This window comes from Pseudorca crassidens, chromosome 12 (assembly GCF_039906515.1).
Source record: "Pseudorca crassidens isolate mPseCra1 chromosome 12, mPseCra1.hap1, whole genome shotgun sequence".
Classification (NCBI taxonomy): Eukaryota; Metazoa; Chordata; class Mammalia; order Artiodactyla; family Delphinidae; genus Pseudorca; species Pseudorca crassidens.
Window position 1 is genome coordinate 65,198,086 of NC_090307.1, and position 19,112 is coordinate 65,217,197.

Here is a 19,112-nt window from a genome sequence, read left to right on the forward strand (position 1 = left end):
CCCTCAAGTGAGTGGGACCCTACAGTGTTTCCCTTTTTGTGTCTGACTTACTTCACTGGCATTGTGTCCTGGAGGTTGTCCGTGTCATAACCTGTGAAGGTGGGCAGTGCTGCATATGGCACACTAGGCTCATCTGGGCATTTGCCAGTGGACACTTGGGTTGCTTCTATCTTCTGGGTGTCTTGGAAAATGCTGCTGTGGACAGTGGCATGCAGAAGCCAGCTGCTGTTAATACGTGAACGTAATGGAGATGTGAACGTAATGGATACGTGTAGCTTCTAGCCGGCTTCTTGTTGCTTCTGACGCGTCCCCCTGGCTGCCTTCAGCTCTGTGGGTCATCTCGTGTTGGGAGTGGGTGTCCTCCCGGCCTTGCCAGAAATCACACTTTGCAGATTTGCAAAGGCAGTGTCTAGTGATAGGGCAGAGGCCCCGGGCCTTTCCCAGCAGGCGTGGGCTGGCTGCCACCCTGCCTCCCGCTCCCCGAGAGGCATGGGTCCACCTGTTTGTGGGGGTGAAGGCCGAGCAAGTGTGGCCATGCAGAAACGGCTTGTTGGTGACCTTGTCGGGCACACTCCCTCCCAGGCTGGGCCCTCCCTGCACCCAGCTGCCCCCACAGAGAAGGGGAGAGTGGATTTGGGGGGCCCCTGCCAGGGCTGGGACGGTCAGCCTGGAGAGGAATGGGCTTTGAGGATGGAGCAGAGAGTGCAGGCGCTGCGAGGGGCTCCCCACAGAGGGGCTGCGGGTCCTGCTCCCGAGGGCGTGTGGGCTCACCTGCCGGGACACCCACCTGCCTTGGTGCCTGTGGCCCGTGGGCTTGGGACCCTTTTTCCTGATCTGTCAACTTGCATTTTAAACGTAGGGACGGTCAGTGTCTTCGTTCTCCCGTGTTTCCAGCCCGTGGGTCTCTTCGTGCTGAGCCCGGTCACTCGTCCACGGTCTGGGCCTGGGCTCTGAGTCCGTGTGGTCGTCAAACTTGTTGTCCGGCTCCACAGCACTCGGCGAGTGTACCGAGCCCTCAGAGGGCCTGTCCCCCAGCGTTTGTCCACCCCGGCTTCCCAGGCCCCCACGTCCCCGGAGGTGGGCCCGGGCAGCAGTGCACTTCTGAGAAGCTGCGGTGCTTAGAGTAGTGGGAAATCAGAAAATGAAATAAACTCTGGAGGAGTCAGCAATTCACTTCTGAGGAACGAGGCAAAGATCTGAAATGCCCCGGAGTGAACTTACTGCCTCTTGACCAAGATCCGCTAGATTACCAGAGGAAATGTTCTTGACCAAATTGTAAAAGTAAATCTTACGTAGGTTTATTTTGATGAACGCTACTCAGACCCAGAAACATAAACTGATTGTTATTAATTTAAAATCCGTTCTAACTGGCGAGGTGGCTGGTTCCCCCTCCTACTCGCACCCCATCCTCCCGCTTGGTCCCCAACGCCTTTGTACTGAGGCGCCGGCCTGCACCCAGATGCCATCAGCTGAGCCCACGCTGCTGGCAGCAGCCAGAGGGTGAGGGGCCGGGCCCTCGGAAAGCCTCAGGGTCCTCCCAGCGTCCAGACGACCCTGGTGGGCGGCAGGCAAGGCCCCGGGAGCCCTCCCCAACTGGTTTTGTTTTCTGTATTTTCAAAAAGAGCATCCCCCAGACAGTCTGCCGGGCGTGATTGATGCTGGGGGTGGAAGCTTTTCACAGTCCTTGGCCTCTGACCTTGCTTTCCGAGGCGGCGCTGCGGTGGCGGGTTCCTGGCACGCCTCCTGGGTCTGCACGGGCAAGTGCTGGCGGGGCCACTGCTCCCGCCGGGTTTTGTAAACATTCAGGAACCATTTCCCAGTTTAACAACCGGGAATGTTCTCCGCCCGTTTACCAGGTAAGCCTTGAACCAAGCGTTATTTCTACTTGCAACAAAGGGTGATCCTGGAGGTCAAAATACAACGACCTGGGCGGCACGGCCGAGGAGGCAAAGAGCTCGCAGACTGTAGGTCTGCCCAGACGCCAGTGCTGCATCCACACCGTCTGGACTTGACGTGTTAAAAATGAAAAGGGAAAGATGCGCCTCGTGCCCTGTGGACGGTCCACGTGGACGGCCTTGGCCACAGCCGACGAGGCTCACAGATGCGGGGATGGGACGTGGGCCCTGCAGTCTGCCAGCCTCTTCCTCGGTGCAGCCTTGATCTCCACGTGGTGGATTAAACACATTAGCAGCTAAAGCAGTTAATTGCTGTGCAGGGGGCCGGCTCATTGTTTGTCTGTGAATCACCCACCCACACCAGGTGTCTTAGATAACAGGCTGGGAACTCGCAGGAGGAGGATTTCCTGTCTGCAGATGTGCCGATTACGGTGCTGAGTGAAGACAGTCAGCCCGCCTGCCGCAGGCTCGTGTTCACCCGCACAGTTAACCACTTGTGGCCTGGAGCCTGGCTGTGGTGGTGGGGGGGTGGGGGGTGGGAGCAGGACTGGCTGGCCCTGAGTGGACACCTCCGAGCAGGAGCCTTCAGCTTCCTTGTAGCTTCCTCTTATTTTAAAGAATGGCTAGAGCACCATGACCTCGGAAAAACCAGGAGCTGAAACGGTCCCGGGCCCCTCAGCATCTCCAGCCTCCAGGGAAGGATGAAGGCTCTGGCACGTCCATCCCTGGGCCACAGGAGCCCTGCCCAAGTTGGAAGAGCCCACCCAGGTGGCCACTGTTACGGGGCCCAGAGTGCCTGCCTCGAGACAAGGCAGGGGGAGTCAGCCCCTGAAGCCATCTCCTCTTCCTCAGGCTTTGTCTTAGCAAAAAGCCATTGCCGTTTACCTGTGTCACGTTTGAGCCTCAAACATGGGAAAAGGGAGCTCGTGAGATCTGGCTCAGGACTGGAGGCCAGCTTCCCAGCAGCACCCAACGACCACACTGAAGCCCTTGGGCCCGAGGACACAGCCCCTTGTGTGGCTGTGTTCTCTTAGGTGGGGACCCCACAGTGGCCTGGCTGTGCCCCCTGGGAGGGTCGCCCAGGGTGGGTCCCTGCCTCCCGGCACTTTGCTGCCTGTGCACCCTCGCTGCAGTGTCTGACCACAGCCTGTGCTCACCATTCACACTCCTGCCGGCACTGAAATCTTCCCTCGTTACACGATCCCCCTGCTCGTCGGGAAGTGTGCTCCAAGGAGGCATGAAGTTGGAGGGAATGCCCGTCTTCCTGTAACGGGAGGCAAGGGGCACGTGAGAGGACGTGTATCTGGTTGTCTGCGTCCCCGTGTGCTGAGGAGCAAGTAGCCATGACCAGCTGGTGGTTCTCCCAGTGCGACCAGAGGAGGCTGGACTGGCCCGGCCGCATCGAGCGCTCTCGGGCGCAATGCTGCCCTGGGCAGTCGGCGCTGGGAGGGAGGGCCATCCCAGCTTCGAGGCACCGGAGCTCACACAGTCCCCCCGAGGGACTCCGGCCAGCAGGCGAGGGGCAGCTCCAAGGGCAGGGTGTGTGGACATCGCCTCCAAGGAGGAAGCCGGGTGTCTGCTCGTACGTGGAGTTCTAGTGCTCTCGTCATTTGTAATAAGCACGGCAGCGAGTCACGTGGGTTTTAAGGAAGAAACTCTTTCAAGGGAAGAGAATCACGAGGATGCGTATAAATGAATGAAAAGGGCAGTATCAGGCATTCTCAAGAGGAGATACAGCTAATTTAACATGTGGCCAAAAAAACACCGAATTTTACTAGTAGTCAAAGAAGCGCAAATTCAATCCTCACAGTCCCCCCTCCACCGCCCTGCAAATGAGCAGAGCCCACTGCCACTGAGGAGGGGGCAGCCCTGCCTGCGCCCCGAAGCCCCCCTGAGGGTGCCATCCTCATCCTGGGGGCCCACCAACCCCGTGCAGGGCGAGGAGCAGGCAGCCCGCGTGTAGGACAGGGCAGTGTGTGACCGTGACATGCAGGGTGACCGGGACGGGCCTCCACCAATCGTGGGAGGAGCACTACCTGCACACAAGGTGCGAGGGAGGCAGTCGGAGGATGACGTGACCGTTGCCATGTAAGCCCAGCCTGGGCCTGAGCTGGCGCCCGAGCGACCAGCCACTGGGTAGCCCCCCGGACCCCACACCCGTTCTCCATCTTCCTCTGGGGCTCTGGGCCTGAGCTGAAAGGGAGGGCATGACCCCCTGCTCTGAGCACGAGGGGGCAGCACGGCAGAGGGCGTGGGCCTGTCCCTCCCTGTGTGACCCCTGTTGAGGGCTTGCCCACCCCAGGCCTCACCCGCAAGGCCCAGCTTCCAAGCCCTGAGGTGCCCGCGGCTGCCCCTGGGGCTTCGCCTGCTCCAGCCCCTCCCTTCCTTCAGTCTTCATTCTGGAAGCGTCAGTGGAGTGCCTGCTGCATGCGGCCTGTTCTTCACTGTACTGCCCCGCACCCCCCATGAGCCATCCATTTATTCTTTTTACCAGTGGCTTGGCTCACACATCCCACATACTTTCCAAGTTCATGTATGCAGAACGTCCTAAAAAATCCTGGCTTCAAAATGGACTGCAGAGGCCACCTAACTCCAGCATATGTTACCGTCTCCTGTTACTACTTTCAAATTTATCTTTATTTCCTTCGGGATCTGGGATATGGTTTGCTGGCATCTGCAAGGTGTGTAGTTACCATGGTTACCACAGGCGCAGGAGGAAGCACTCTTGACCTCCTGTGACCAGCCAGGCAGGGGTGCAAGGGAGAGCCTGGGACAGCATGGCCGGCGTCAGAGCAGCTGGTCCAAGTGCTGCCGGCTTTGCCCTTGGACTCTCCAGCCCCAGCCCAGAGTGTCACCGGGAGGCGCAGGGCCCGGGGGCCTGGGGAGGAACCTGAGGACTGAGCTATGAGCCCCTGCATAAGGGACTGTCGCCCACTAAGCCCATGCCCTCCAGTCCTGCCTGTGGGGCCAGCTCCCTCCTCTCTGGGAGCACAGTCCAGTCCCCTCCCAGGTGCCCATTGGGTCCCCAGGCACCTTGGCAGGATGCTGGGCAGGCGGCAGGTCCCACTCTGCACTCATGGGTCTCCATCAGGACCATAGGGCCAGTACTGGTGCCGTCAGAAGGTGGGGCCCTCCTGGCCTTGCACTACCCGTGTCCAATCTGACGGCGAAGGGCGCCAGCCCTCAGTCCCCGATTCCTGGGGCCGAGCCGAATGCAGAGGCCAGAGCCATCCGCTCAAGAAGCAGGCTTAGCTGAGCCTGTGTTTTGACTTCCCGCCAGGAGAGCAGCTGGAGACTTAAGGCTCCCCTCCCCGGGCTCCACCAGCCACCACCCGACCTCTGGGGCCTGAGCCATGGAAGCTGTGGGAACTGTGCCTTTGAAGCCATGCGTCCTGCCGTCGGAATCCCCCAGCCACGGTGACGGGGGCCACCCGCTGCCCCCCTGGGGTCGGGCAGGAAGAGTGGCCCTTGCCGCCCTGGCTCGACGAGGCCACATCGTCTGAACTGGGAGAGAAAGGGTGGTGAGGCAGCTCAGCTGTGACGGGGCGCAGGCTGTGAGCACACGGAGCCGGCAGTGCCTGGCACTTCCCCTTCTGGCCTCTCCCCCAAGAGCAGGGTTCGTGCGCTGACTGCCTGCAGGGATGGGTGGGTGTGCAGTGTAGGCCCTGGAGGTCTCGGAGCTGGGGCTGCCCGGGGAGTGGGGGGGTGAGGTTGTGCGCACTGTCTGCCTCCTTTGGGTCAGCTCGTGCGCCACGGGTGCTGGAGGAACGGCCGCTGCCAGATGTGGGGACACGAGGCCACAGCCTGGTGGCAGAGAGAGGTAAACCCACGTGGAGCACCGTCCTGCCTCGCACAAGCTGCAGGAGGGGTGTGTTGGTGGGGGCGGAGGCCAGCCCGGGGGACCACGTGAGGACCCTGAGACACCCCTGCCGGGAAATGCACACAGGGGATGGGACCCCAGTGTCTGTGAGGCCTGGGTCCTGTTTCCGACTTCCCCTTGGGCTGATGCCTTCAGAGGCTGCAAGGTCCTGTCGGGCTGAGCCTGCGGCCATGCTGATCCTTCCTGTCCATCACTCCACCATGTGGCCTGGGGTACCTGGCCCCGCGGAGTCCGGCCCCTTCCACGGGGAGGGGCTTAGGGATCACAGTCTGGGGCTGGGGGCACATCGCCCTTGGTTGCTGCTGCTTCTACACCGTTTCTGTGGTCAGAGCCAGGAGCCTTGTATTTTTAAAAAATCATGAATTTCCAATTCAAAGTTGACGTTACGGAGTTTGAACCATCCTCTTTGAGTGACACGTAGGACCTGTTAGTATCTTCACTTGTGGGGACGTGACCCTCGGAGGTACAGTTCCAATGTGGGTTCGCAGGGTCTCCCGAGTTGTCTTTCCACGTGTTCTGTTACAATAGGCCCCTTTGTTTTAGGTTGTTTACACGTTATAGGGATTTTTTTCCACGTTTAATTTTACTTTTTGAATATGTATACGTATAAACTGTGTATATGATTTAAAGAAACAAAATTGTATCATAGGATGTGTTTAGGAGGGTCTTGTTGCTGACTCTCCATCCACCCCATTTCCTCCCCATTCCTGCTCCGTCCTTTCATTGAGTCTCTATGCAGGTGTTTGTGTGTGCACATGTATACACACGTGTGTGTGTACGTACATACATGTGTGAGCGCATGTTTGAGGCCCTTGACGCTGTTGGTGCTTGATGTCTTACCAATTCTAAGTGGACATTCTGAGAAGGGTTTTAAATAAAACAAGGAATCTCGGTCAGAACCACTAATGAAAACCTCCCAGCCTTGCTCTTTGTGTCCTTCAGGCCGAGTTCCAGAAACCAGAGGTCTGAATTTGGAGAAGGCTGGTGTGCGTACCAACCCCAACACTCAGAAGATCCTGGTTGATGCCCAGGAAGCCACCTCCGTTCCCCACATCTATGCCATCGGAGACGTGGCGGAGGTACGGCCTGCGCCACTGCCTGCCCCCACCCCGTCCCCCGACCCTGTACCCCTGCCTTGTGGCTCACACGGGCTCTGCGCTGAGCCCCAGGAGGACTTGGCATCACCCCCGCCTCCATGCTCCTCCTCTCTGTGGACGGGTGGGCGGACAAGGGGGCACCGTCCACAGATCCTGCCGTGAAGCTCCTCACGGGTCAGCTCTGAGGGATGGTGTCTGTTTGCACACCATGGAGTGGCCTCGACCTCCTGGCCTCGGTTTACCTCTGATCTTGGGCAGTCCGGACCCCCATGAGCCCGGCTTGGGAGGCATCTGTCAGTGGCCCCCCCTTAAGGGCCCAGAAACACCGGGGGCTGCTCAGCTATGAGCCCTGGCGCCTCAGGATCGGTCGGCCTGTCCTGCACACGTGCATCACGTCCCGAGGAGGGCAGCCAGGGCAGGGTCCCAATCATAGGCTGGGCCCCCAGACCTAGCAGGCCTCTCCACGGTGCCGCCACAAAGCGCCACGAACTGGGTGGTCAGAACAGCAGAATTTGTTCCTTCCTGTTCTGGAGGCCCAAAACCCGAGGTCAAGGCATCAGGGCTGTGCTCCCTCCTCTGGGGAGGACCCTCCTCACCAGGTCTAGCTTCTGAGGCCCCGGGTATCTTCACAAGCATCTCCTCTGGGGCCTGCCTGTCCCTGGATTTAGGGCCACCTGAATCCAGGCTGACTTCATGTCAATCCTCACTTTAATTATCCCTGCGAAGACCCCAACTTCCCAGGAGGGCACAGTCTGAGGTACTGGGGGGATATGAGTTTGGGGGTGCTGTGAAACCCACCGTGGTGTTAGTTTATGTTTATTCTTCACACATTGAGCACCAGGCACTTTTCTGGGTTCTGGGGTCACTGCAGGAACAGACAGAAGTCCCAGCCCTCGTGGAGGTGATGTTCTGTCACAGTCACAGGTGACAAGCAGATGAGCTATTTCAGGTGTCAGGAGATGCTCAGTGTGGGGGTCAGAAAGGCGGCAGTCATCATCGATGCTGTGGGACCGCCCCTCCCTCAGCCTCCCCAGCCTCTGCTGCAGCTTGTGATAGGTGGGGGGCTTCCAGAGAGCCTGGCACACACATGGAGATGGGGCAGGGGGCGCGGGGAGGCCATGCACGGCTGGGCCTCCCTTTGTTCCTGAAGGGCCAGCCTGCTCATCTGGAGACAGTCTGTCCTGCACTACAGCCTGGCCCCGGTGTCCCCATTGTACCAGAGGGGCCGCCCCCGCCGTGGCCAGTGCTCAGATGGGAGCCAGTTGGCTGCCGCTTGAGCCTCAAGCCCCCCATGAACCCAGGCTCATGAGATGCTGTGTCGGAAACAGCCCCCTGTGTCGCGACCACGGGGACAGCCCGCTGGGTGCGTCAGAGCTCCAGCCGCTCCCCCCGCTGGCTCATCTGGCCACCTAGTCGACCCATTGGTGTGGACGAGGCTTCATGCTTGCTCACTGCCCTGGGGACCTGGCTGCTTAGCTGGGCAGTGCTGTGTCTTAAAACACTCAGCCTGCTCCCTCAGAAAGGTCACTCTGAGCAGCAAGAAGCGTTAACCCCCAGGGGTCTGGCGAGGGGAAGCCGTGCTTCAGGGAGACCTCGTGTGCCGTGTGGGCTATGTCCCCGTTAGTCAGTTAGTCAGGCCGGTGGAATGCACGGGCTGCCTACACAGCTTTATCGCTGCCGATCTCCATTCATTTCTGGAATGTCAAACAACATCTGCATTTCCTGCTGCTGCAGGGGTGATTGGCAGCCAGCCCCAGGCCGATGCGTGTGGGGACACGGGGGCTGTGCCACCCCCTGCTCCCCGGCAGGACACACCCTGGGGCAGAGGCCTCCATGAAACAGCGTCCGATCTGGGCTCGGTAATGGGCTTGACGTGCCAGACAAGCTGCGTGTCGGAGCCCACTGCTGCTCCCAGGGCCCGTCTTAGCCCGAATCCGTTAGTGCGAATGGGTAAATGGTGGTTGGGTCCCTTTTGAGCTTTGTTGTGGGGGCAGCTCTGCAAAGGCACTGACGTGAAGAAGGGGTCCTGAGAGAAGTCACAAGTGGGTATGGGCGGTGTGGCCAGGCTTGTTAGCGGCTCACCCCCTTTTCCAGGGAAGGGGCCGTGACCACAGCTGTCTCCCCCCTGAGCAGGACAGAGGGGAGCATGCGGGGACAAGTAGAGGCAAAATGCGTCTGGGGGAGACGCCCCACTGGGAAGGTGGTACCCCCACTGAGGGTCAAGCTGAAGTAACCCCGTGCTCCCACCTCCCAGGGACGGCCAGAGCTGACGCCCACGGCTATCATGGCCGGGAGGCTCTTAGCCCAGCGGCTCTGCAGTCGGTCCTCAGACCTGATGGACTATGACAACGTGAGTGCCCCTCCTCTTCAGACGCCACTTCCAGCCTGTGGGAGCTGCAGCTCGTTCTGGGGGTGCACGTGTGTCTGTGCATGCGAGCATGTGCGTGTGCGTGTGCACCTGTGTGTGAGGTGCAGCCCGGGAACAAGAGAGGGGGTTGCCTGTCCAGGGACTAGCCTGCAACTACTGCTCTCGGTGTACCCCAGTGGGGTCTTCGCTCTGGTGCCTAATCCCGGCCCACCCTCCAGGTCCCCACGACGGTCTTCACACCGCTGGAGTATGGCTGTGTGGGGCTGTCAGAGGAGGAGGCCGTGGCTCGCCATGGAGAGGAGCGTGTGGAGGTGAGTCAGGGCCCCAGGGAGGGGGCTGCCAGGACACAGGCCTGTGTGGCCCTCCACCCTATCATGGCTGGCCCCCACAGAGGCCTGCGGCAAGCGGGAGTGTTGGCGTCCTGCTTCCTGGGGCCTGCAGCTTAGCAGGGCGGGGCGTGGGGCCCGGAACGATGGCTGTGATGGGCTGGCGGTGCTGGCGGGCAGCCCCGGGAATGACGGGACCTTTGGGCTGCGGCCCACCTCAGGGGGGTGCATGTCTGCCTTGACCTGAAAGGCTCCTCCTGCCCTCCGACCTCTGCTCGCCTCCACCCCTGCCCTTCTGCCCCCGCCTGGCCCTGTGCCTCCTCCACGAGTCTGGTCCTCGTGGGCCTCTGTCAGCCCAGACCCAGGCACCCACCCCGGAGGGAGGGGTTTCTCTGGGGTCTGCCTGGTGGGCTGTGGGTGCTGTGGCAGCTTGCAGGCGGGCTGGGAGAAACCGGACCCACGTGGCCACCAGAGCGGCCGGGGGCCCTTTGGGAATGAGCGCCCCGGGCTCCAGTGCCTGCCCTGCATCCCTGCGCCCCGGTTCCCTCCATCAACGGCACTTTATTTGCTATTTTTGTTCGATTCATCACAAGTGCCCTGGGACATGTGTCCGTGGCATTCCGTGATGTTGTTTTATGTTTCACAATGTTGAATGGCCAAATGCCCTTTGTTTGTTTTCTTTTCAATTCTGTCTTCGTTAGAACAATATTCTCTGAAGCTGCATTAATTAATAATGGCTGTGCAGCACATGTGAGGGCTCTGCTCATTTTTTACTCGGCCGCAGCCCCGAATGCGCTATCGGCCCTTCTCAGGCGCTGAAAGCCTTTGTCCAGCAGCTCCGGTGGGGGCCGCGCCCGCCCCGCCTGCTGGCTCGAGTGAGGGCCCGGCAAGAACCGAGGTGCCCGAGGGAGGCCAGACGGGCGGCCGGGCCCCCCTTCCACTGCCTGCGGTTGCCCCGTCCGTTCTCTGCAGCGTCCACCTGGGCTGTGCTCCTGGGCGGTGCCCGTGCCTGCACTGAGCCTCGGGCTCTGGGGCAAGTCAGAGGGTGGCCAGTCTGGCACCCGTTCCGCTGCTGTAGTTCTTGGGGGTCTTGGGCCTGGTGGGAGAGCGTCTGTCTGCAGGCTGCCGTGCCGGGAGGAGAGGGGTGCCTCCGAGGCCAGCCGAGCCTTGTCCTTGCCCCAGACCACAACCTGCAGGCTGAGCGGGCAGTTCCGGCCCACCCCCCACTGTGCCCACAGCCTGTCGAGCTGTAAAATGCCCCCGGGGCTTAGTTTGCTGCAGCCGCTGACCCCGGAATCCGTGTCTTGTCACCCAGGTTTATCACGCGTATTATAAACCACTGGAGTTCGTGGTGCCTGAACGGGATGCGTCCCAGTGTTACATAAAGGTGAGCATCCCCGTGGGCCTGGCCGGGATGAGAGAGAGCCCCCACGGCCGCGCACGCCCCTGCTGACCGTGTGCCTTTCAGATGGTGTGTCTGCGGGAGCCCCCACAGCTGGTGCTGGGCCTGCACTTCCTTGGCCCCAATGCTGGCGAAGTTACTCAAGGATTTGCTCTGGGGATCAAGTAAGTCCACAGGAATGTGGGCCGTTACGTGACACTCAGGCTGGGGTCCCCCGAAAGTCAGCGGCACCGCTGTTGGAAGTCTGCCACATCAGGGTCACTCATGGTCATGTTTTCAGAGAGTGTCTGCCCAATGGGACGGGTCCGGTCGGTCACCTGAGAGGTGGCCATGTCCATCTCTGGCCGGGCCAACCGGGGGGAACAGGCTCATGTCCCCAGCCAGGCCTGAGGGGCACAGTAGGTCTTCTCTGCTCAGAATGAGGGTTGGGGGCTGAGTGCCCAGTCAGTCAGGAGCAGGGCCTCGGCATCAAGTGTGCTGGGAGGGCCTCCCGGGGGGTACGTGTCCTGTGGGGCTGGTCCCAGCTGCAGGCTGTGCATGGCGGGGCCCCGGGGCCCATGCTGTGGAAGCTCTGGTGGGGGTGGGTTTCTGGGTATGAAGAGGCCAGGCAGCTGGTGAGGGGCTGTCAGAGGCAGGAGGGCTGGGGTGAAGCAGAGGGAGGGGGCTGAACTCAGAGAGGAGGGCGAGTGGGCCTGTGCCTGGTGGGCTGGGGGCAGCAGGAGGCCAGGCCAGGCAGGTGGGAGGTGGGCCCCAAGGTGGGGCTGCCTGGCTGCTGCAGGCTCGGGGTGTTTGCTCCAAGGGAGGTGGGGCGGGGCCAGCATAGGTGTTGGCAGGTGTTCCTGGCTGCCAGCTGGAGAAGACAGGAGGGGGGCCAGGGCTGGGGGACGGTGAGGAGACCGTGACCTCCCAACTCTCCCCCGTGTGCTACCACCTGAGGATGGAGGCGGGGGGACTGGAACACGCCTCCCTGCACTGACTCGTCCCCCGAATCCCCTGTCCCCGGCGTGCAGGTGTGGGGCCTCCTACCAGCAGGTGATGCGGACGGTGGGCATCCACCCAACCTGTGCCGAGGAGGTGGCCAAGCTGCGCATCTCCAAGCGCTCGGGCCTGGACCCCACCGTGACCGGCTGCTGAGGCTAAGCGGCCATCCCTAGACCCAGGGTGCTCAGCATGACTTCTGCCCCCACGGCCAGGCTCAGCAGAGGCTCAGAGCCAGGTACACATGCCAGGTAGGTCCTATGTTTAAGGGGAGTAGGGTGCCCCTGTGAATTGCTCTCCAGGTGCAGGAGAAGCTGCACCTGCCGAGAGGGCCCCACCCCCCACAGGGCACTCCAGACCCCAGCCGGGTTGCTGCTGCTCCTCATGTACAGGCGGTGTCTGGGGGCCAGGGTCACCCCGTAGCGCCTGTCCTGGGGGCGGGGGGGTTGGGGACTCAGGGTGTGGAATGCTCATTGGGCCTCCCTACCACCTGCCCCGCTCAGAACAGCCCAGCTCCTTTCTCTATTGCCCAGAAGGTGGAGACGCAGGCTCGTGCTCAGAGCCACCCGCAGTCTGGTTCTGTTAGACTTTGCAAAGCCGGGCTGAGTGGGCTGCCAGAAGCCCCGGGGTGTGATGTTTGTCCTGAGACTCATCTAGGAGGAAATAAGAAAGTCCCTGCCTGACCCCAGCCAAGGGGATGCCTGTGGTTGGGGCCTTTCCGCCTGTCAGCCTGAGAGGGGCAACCCCTGGCCGTCGGCTCCTCCTGGGTTGGGGTCCCGAGGGCCCCGGGGGACTGTGGACAGAGCAGTGGGCACCCACGGGATGCCCACAGGTGGGCGTGAGGGGCCAAGCCACGGCAGAGGATCAGTGGGCCAGGCCCAGAGCCTCTCCTGGGGCACCCAGGGCACTGGCTCCTCCACACCTCCTGGACAGGGCTGCCTCTGATGAGCTTTATCATTTCAGGGTGTTTCTAACAGTTATGCACGACCTGGTGGGGCAGGGCCACCCCTTGGCTGGTTTCTTCTCTGTCCCCCGAGAGTCCCTGTGTGCGGGCGGGTGTGGGAACGTGGGGCCACCCCATGCTGACCCCCATCCTCGGCAGGCAGGATGCTGGAGGCCGAGCCCGGGTGAGCCTCGCCCCTGCCCAGTGCATCTGGACCAACGCCGAGCACCCTGCAGGGATGGCCCAGGCCTGCATCTCGCACCCCCGCCCATGCCAGATGATGACGACTTGCTCAGAAACCCCCCGCGGGCTGCCCACGTCTGAGTTCACTGGCGTTTCCAGGGCACAAATAAAGAGGGTGTTTTCCGGAAGTGTGCCCTGCCCATGATGTCCCCGACGCACCCGGGGTGGCCGCCCATCCGTCACCATAGGGAATCCCTTCTGAGTCATACTGTGCTGGGGTCAGCGTGCGGGGGCTCCCCATCACCCCGCCCCGGAGGACCCTGCCTTTCCTCCTGGAGCAGAGCCTCCTGGGAACGCAGGCTGTGTTCCAGAGCCACCTGCCAGTGTCATGGCCGGTGACAGGAGTGGGATGGTGCTGAGGCCCTGTCCCCCGAATGTTCCGCTTTCCCGGGCCCCATCCAGCTTGTCGGCTGGGCTCAGGCTAATCCCGCACATGGAGGCTGACGGGGAGGGAGGCCCCCAGCACCTGTCAGTCACCGCGGAGAGGTGGCGCTGACAGCGACGGGCAGGGCCCGGTATTGTACTGGGGCTTTAGCAGCGGTTAATCTCGTGTCTTCCCAAAGAAAACATCACTTAGTCTGCCGCCCGGGAGCCCTGGGTGGGACCCTGCTTGTCAGCGAACAAAGGAATGTCTTTGCACCTTAATGGGCCTGCGGGAACTCAGACACCGCTCGCGTGAAGCGTGTGCAGCGGCCCTCAGACGCCCCATTGAGACGCCAAGTGCCGGGAGGGGCCAGGCCTCTTGACAAATGCAGCGCGATCAGCCGTGTCCCGTTTAACGCCCGGCTGGTGGCCCCACGAGGAGGTTCCCTCTGCGCTGGGCATGGCTTCCCAGCCTTGGAGGCAGGGGGCGGGCTTTGCGGGGTCAGCTGACTGGGATGGAAGGGGGGCCCTGGACACTGGGATGGCCGCATGGGGCCAAAAGGGACCTGACGTGGCCTCACGGTTTACTGTGATGCCGGGTGATGCAGTCGGGCTGGGAGCCCCACGTACCTGACAGGCGGCCGCCCCATGTCAGTGCCCCTGCAGCCCCTTTCCCAGGGCAGCCTCGATCCAGCTGTGCCTGCGACATCCTCTCTCTGGCCAGTTCACGCAGCCTGTGTGGCCACCGAAGGGAGAACAAAGCCCCCACGGTGCTCGGGAGAGCCCTGGGGCGCCGCCAGTGTGGAGGCCCCTCCCCCACGCGGGGCTCACCCCCTCCCCGTCCCAGGCAGGGGCCTGGCCCTGTTCCCAAACATCAGGAGCCACAAAGGGCCCGGCCATGTCCCCCATCCCCCTGCCCTGGGGGCTCCAGTGGGGTGGTGTGTGCAGACCCAGGCTTCCCTTGCTGACCCCCAGTCCCCCGCCCTGCACTTGGGGAGGCACCTGCTGTACTCTTGGGTCTCAGGCCGGAGCTGGGCACAGGGCATTCTGTCCTGCTTGTGTGTCCCTCGGGCTTGCCTGGCTCCAGGTTCGCTCACTGCGTGGCCTGAGACCCCTCCCTGGGCAAAGCCCGGCTCCAATCCCTCCTCCCAGGGAGCATAGGGAGGGGCCAGAACCCCACAGGCCAGGTGCTCTCCACCTGGGCCCAGGGCCGCCTCCTGCACCTTGGCATGTTTTTATGGTGCAATGAAAATATGACTTTAATTCCTCAGATTGTTCTGTGTAACCTACAATGACCCCGCGATGTCCTGCACTCATCTGTGGCTGCGAGTTGTGCAGTGACGTGGGGGAGCTGCCGCTGGGGCCAGCCACCCCTCCCCTGCCTCTCCCTCCGTTGGGAAGCCCTCTGCCGCCACCCCAGTCCTCTCCCAGCCCCCTGAGGTGCTGTCCCCGAGGTCCTGGGCCCCCAGGGAGACGGATACACAGGGGAGGGTGACCAGTCCTCAAGGGCTGGGCTGAGGGCTACACACCCTCCGCAGGCCGTGGGTGCCCCCCAGCATCCCACAGCCGTGTGGTGACCCCCAGTGTTGCTGGGTGGGTAGCAGGGAACACCCACCCCACACATGCCTCAGCCATAGTTTCACGCGGCGGCAGGCCTGGCTGAGTAGGTGACCGCCAGGTCCAGCCAGGGGTCCTCCAGGCGGAGTTGCCCTGTGAGAAACAGCCATTGTCAGGTGGTGCCCATAGGTTGGGGCATCTGTCCTGTGGCCACAAGCCAGGCAACAGCTCAGAGATGTGGCTGGTGTCCTGGCCTGAAGCAGGCCCTCACCCACCACTCACTGCCTGACGCTGAGCTTCCAGGAGCTGCCGCGGTGCAGGTGGCCCAGGGCCCTGCAAGAGGGACGCCGTGAGTAGGCTGGGCAGTGCGCTTGTCCAGAGGCCCAGGGCCACCAGGCTGAATGACTGAGCCCTGTGGACCCTGTTCAGGCTCTGGGCGCCCGGCCCACCCCAGTCAGGGCACCGCCCACAGTGAGGCCTCAGTGCCCCACACTCACATCACTCACGGAAGCATCTGGTTCTTACGAGTCCACCATGAGAGGCTCCTCCGTGCTGGCCGGGTCTGGGCCAGGCCACCAAGAGCCCCAGGCTGCCCCCACTCATCCCTGAGCCCCTCTGGGAGCCCAGGGCCCCTGGCTGCCCTCACCTGAGCCATGGCCTCTTCCTGCCCAGCTTGACCAAGCCTGCCCTGACCTCCACTGCCCACCTCCTTTCTGGTCAGCGCCCACCGGTCCTGCTCGGTCCACCCTTGGGTCCTAGTCCGGGTGCACGTGGGGGGACGCTGTGGGCCAGTCACTGCCAGAAACAGGTTGGGAGATGCCCCCACACACCCCCGGGGCAAACAAGCCCAGCAGGGTGCCTGGGCCCGAGGTGGCCACATCACAAACAGCCCCATGAGTGTCCCCTGCCCTGTCTCTGCTGTAGTGCCAAGGTCCCACAGCACATCCCTCTGCTGGCCCAGTCCTGTCAGGAAGCATCTTTGGTGGAAGTGATGCCTGATCCCAATGGCCACAGATGGCATCCCCTTGGGCGGGTGCCATGGTGCCTGGGGACAGTAGCTGGGTTGTCCGCCCCGAGTAGCCAGGGTCCGGCAGGAGACCCGCTCCTGCTGACACATCGGATCTTTTGGGCAACACTGGGAGGGAGAAGACTGTTTTATAGATGCTGCTTCTTGGTCTGCAGGAGCTCGGCCTCAGGACAGGTGGGCTGTGGCCTTCAGACCTGGGTCTGACGTCTGTGGGGGGAAGCACAGCCTAGTCTGCCCCGAGGCAGACTCCTGCTCTCCCCGTTTGCTCTCCCCAGGCCCACTCCTCCCCATTGGCCGGCCCTCCCTGCGGCCCAGCTCCTGGAGATCTCTCGGGTTTCTGGGCCTGCCCCGAGGGCTCTGGGAACCCTGCACGTCCTGGGCCCCAGCCAAGCACCTGTGCCTTCCCAGGGCCAGCAGAGCATCTTAGAGCTGAGCCCGCCTAATCCCAGCCAAACGTGGCTTATGGTGCTCGGGTGTCCCTAATCCTGAAACCCAAGCCCGGGTCCCAGCAGCCATACCAGCACCGTCCAAGTGGGCAGCAGGAGGACCACCTCCCTCTGCGTGCCTGTTGTTTGGAGCTGACCCCCACTGGGGACAGGGCACCCGCAGGGTGAACACCCAATCCTGACGAACGCAGGTGAGCTCAGGAACCACCGAGCCCTCACTGCTTGGCTGGTCCTGCTCCAGCCTTGCCCCCGGGCTGCCCAGCGGCGACAGCAGAAGCAAACAGGAGAGGCAGGCCTGGCTAAAGCCTTGAGACTCTGGCCTCTAGGGTTTCATGGGACAGTGATGCAGCCTGCAGTTCCATGAAATTAAGTTTGTTGGGGTTTTATTTTCCTAATAAATTTGGGATCTTTATGGCATAAATCTGATGATCAAGTAACACCAAAAGCTTGGGAATAAAGTAGAACCATGAGCAACAGGCACTGTGGCCTTGTTACGTAGCAGCTGGGGGTCAGGAGCCTGCAGGGCCCAGCTCCCTGCCTGGCCGCCAGCCACTGACCCGGCCAGGGCTCCAGGCACTGGGCATGGCCCCCCACAGGCCCCCTTTTCATAATTAGGTTATCGAGGCATGCAGCCCATGATGGCAAGAATGGCTAGTGGCCCCTGATGGTCTTAGTATCTTTGAAGAATTTTCATACCCATAAGTTCCCCCAAAGCAGATGTAAGTGGCTCCTGAGCTACCAGGGTCAAGATGTGGGACAGAACAGGAGGCAATCGAAGCAACATCTGGACGTGTCTTCTTTGGGCCCCCACCTGACAAGTGAGAAGACTGATGCCCAGACCCCCAGGTGCCCCGTGGGGCATGAAGGTGCAGCCAGGCCCCTGCCTGTGGGAGAGGGTGGATGGGAGGCGAGCCCTCTGCGGCCTCAAAGGCGCATTGTCCTGCCCCGGTGGCTGGAACTGGGCCGGGTGATTATAATAATAACGTCCTGACGCTCAGCAAGTAGTTGGGTTTCCATAGCTCAGGGAGTATCTGGTTTTCAAAGGGGAGACATTGTACAAGTGGAGTGTTGTTCACATCAGCCGTTCTCTGCAGGTCAGAGGCCCGCCCGGCGCCTGCCTCCTCCCAGAGGTGCATGCCTGGGCACACCGGGCGAGGAACTGCACCGGGAGGCCCTCCCCACCTGCCCTACAGGGCTGCGAGGACCAGGTCCTGCCGCGGGGAGGCAGAGAGTGGGATCACTTTCCCCACGGCACTCGCCTGGCCCTTAAGCCTTTGCCAGGCTGTGCCTCCAACCTTCTGCCTGGCCAGCCCCGCTCCTTGGTTATGATTCAGTGCAAGGCTCTCCCTCCAGGAAGCCTTCCTGGAATGGTGTTTCTCTCTTGCCCTAAAGGAGCCTCCCTTCCTCGTGTCTCTGTCCCCAGCATGGTGCCTGGTGTGTAGTAGGTGCTCGAGGCACAGCTGTTGATGAACCTGGGTGTGAAGCCTTTACGTTGTGTTTTCCATCCTGACAGGTCCCAGGAGCCTGCTTTGCAAGGTCTGAGCTCCACACACCGTGTGTCCGTGGAAAGGGGTGCAGCTCAGAGCTGACCTGACTTCCTGCAGCTTTCCTCCTCCAGCTCTCATGTGCCAGGGCCACACAGGGGAGCAGGAGGCCAGGTCTGCTCCAAGTGTTCCACTAGGTGCTGTGTGTCTTAATACAGGCAGGCATAGCTGGATTGGTGCTATTGGAGACAGATGTACAGGGGGCAGAGGGGCTGGTCTGGGTGGTGTCTGAGCAGCTTGTATAAAGCTAACTTTTTTGCAAATAAAAGTGATCAACTCCACACAAAATAGAAAAGATACTGTCTGAAGGCACTGAAGATCAACCAAAAGCAATAAAAATCTAGAGAGAATCCAGCCACTGGAAAAAGAAATGTACTGAGTGAGATTTGCGTGTATATGCTTTTCCCCTGAGGGCCCTCCCTAGGGCAGGGCACCAGTGACCAGAATGGGAATAGGAAGCTGTAGTCCTGTTGGCTTGAGGTGCCAGAGAACAGCTGGGGTCAGCCAGAGCATCTGGAAATGAGGGAGAAAATCCCTGAAAACCTGCATGTAAACTCCCGTCAGATCCTTGGTTGATGACTGAACTGCTCGTGTGGGAGCGAGACTCAAGGAGGAGAGAGCAGAGATTTCAGTGATCATCCACTGCAGGGGGACAGAGAGTTTGGATCTCAAGTCCCACCAAGTCACAGGGGCTGTGCAAGCACTGTGGGCTTTCCCCTGAACCTACAGCAAGTCCACACCTTGCGAGAAAAAATTAGGTTCCAAGACTAACGGGTTTGTGTAGGACTAAAGGCAAAACTGCAACAGATCCACCCTCACAAAAATAAAACAATGCCTCCAAAAGTTCAAAGTGGAAGGCCTGATGAAACAAAGGCCAACACACTTCAGAAGATAACAGACTCCAAAGGCTCTACAAAATGCCATCAGTGTCCAGAACGCAACTAAAAATGACTAGATGTGTGAGGAACGTGGAAATGTGATTCCTAGCCAGGAGGAGAAAGCAGTTCCTAGAAACCAGCCCCAAGATGATCCAGATGTTGGAA

At 61.2% G+C, this 19,112-nt stretch overlaps 1 protein-coding gene across 5 annotated transcripts in view; it reads left to right on the plus strand.

Annotated features, from left to right (window-relative positions):
* Nucleotides 1–13,260, plus strand: part of TXNRD2 (thioredoxin reductase 2) — a 34,561-nt gene extending 21,301 nt beyond the window's left edge. Inside the window, exons 12-18 of one of the 5 annotated variants that reach the window (XM_067699879.1) lie at nt 6,718–6,854; nt 9,127–9,222; nt 9,459–9,551; nt 10,882–10,953; nt 11,035–11,132; nt 11,979–12,197; nt 13,053–13,260. In XM_067699879.1, coding sequence (XP_067555980.1) covers nt 6,718–6,854; nt 9,127–9,222; nt 9,459–9,551; nt 10,882–10,953; nt 11,035–11,132; nt 11,979–12,102 — 620 coding nt within the window. In that variant the 3' untranslated portion in view covers nt 12,103–12,197; nt 13,053–13,260. Of the gene's footprint in view, nt 1–1,856; nt 2,250–6,717; nt 6,855–9,126; nt 9,223–9,458; nt 9,552–10,881; nt 10,954–11,034; nt 11,133–11,978; nt 12,198–13,048 lie in introns of those variants that run through there. The other 4 variants (XM_067699878.1, XM_067699880.1, XM_067699877.1 and 1 more) reach the window with 4 other exon arrangements.
* Nucleotides 13,261–19,112: the final 5,852 nt, after the last annotated feature.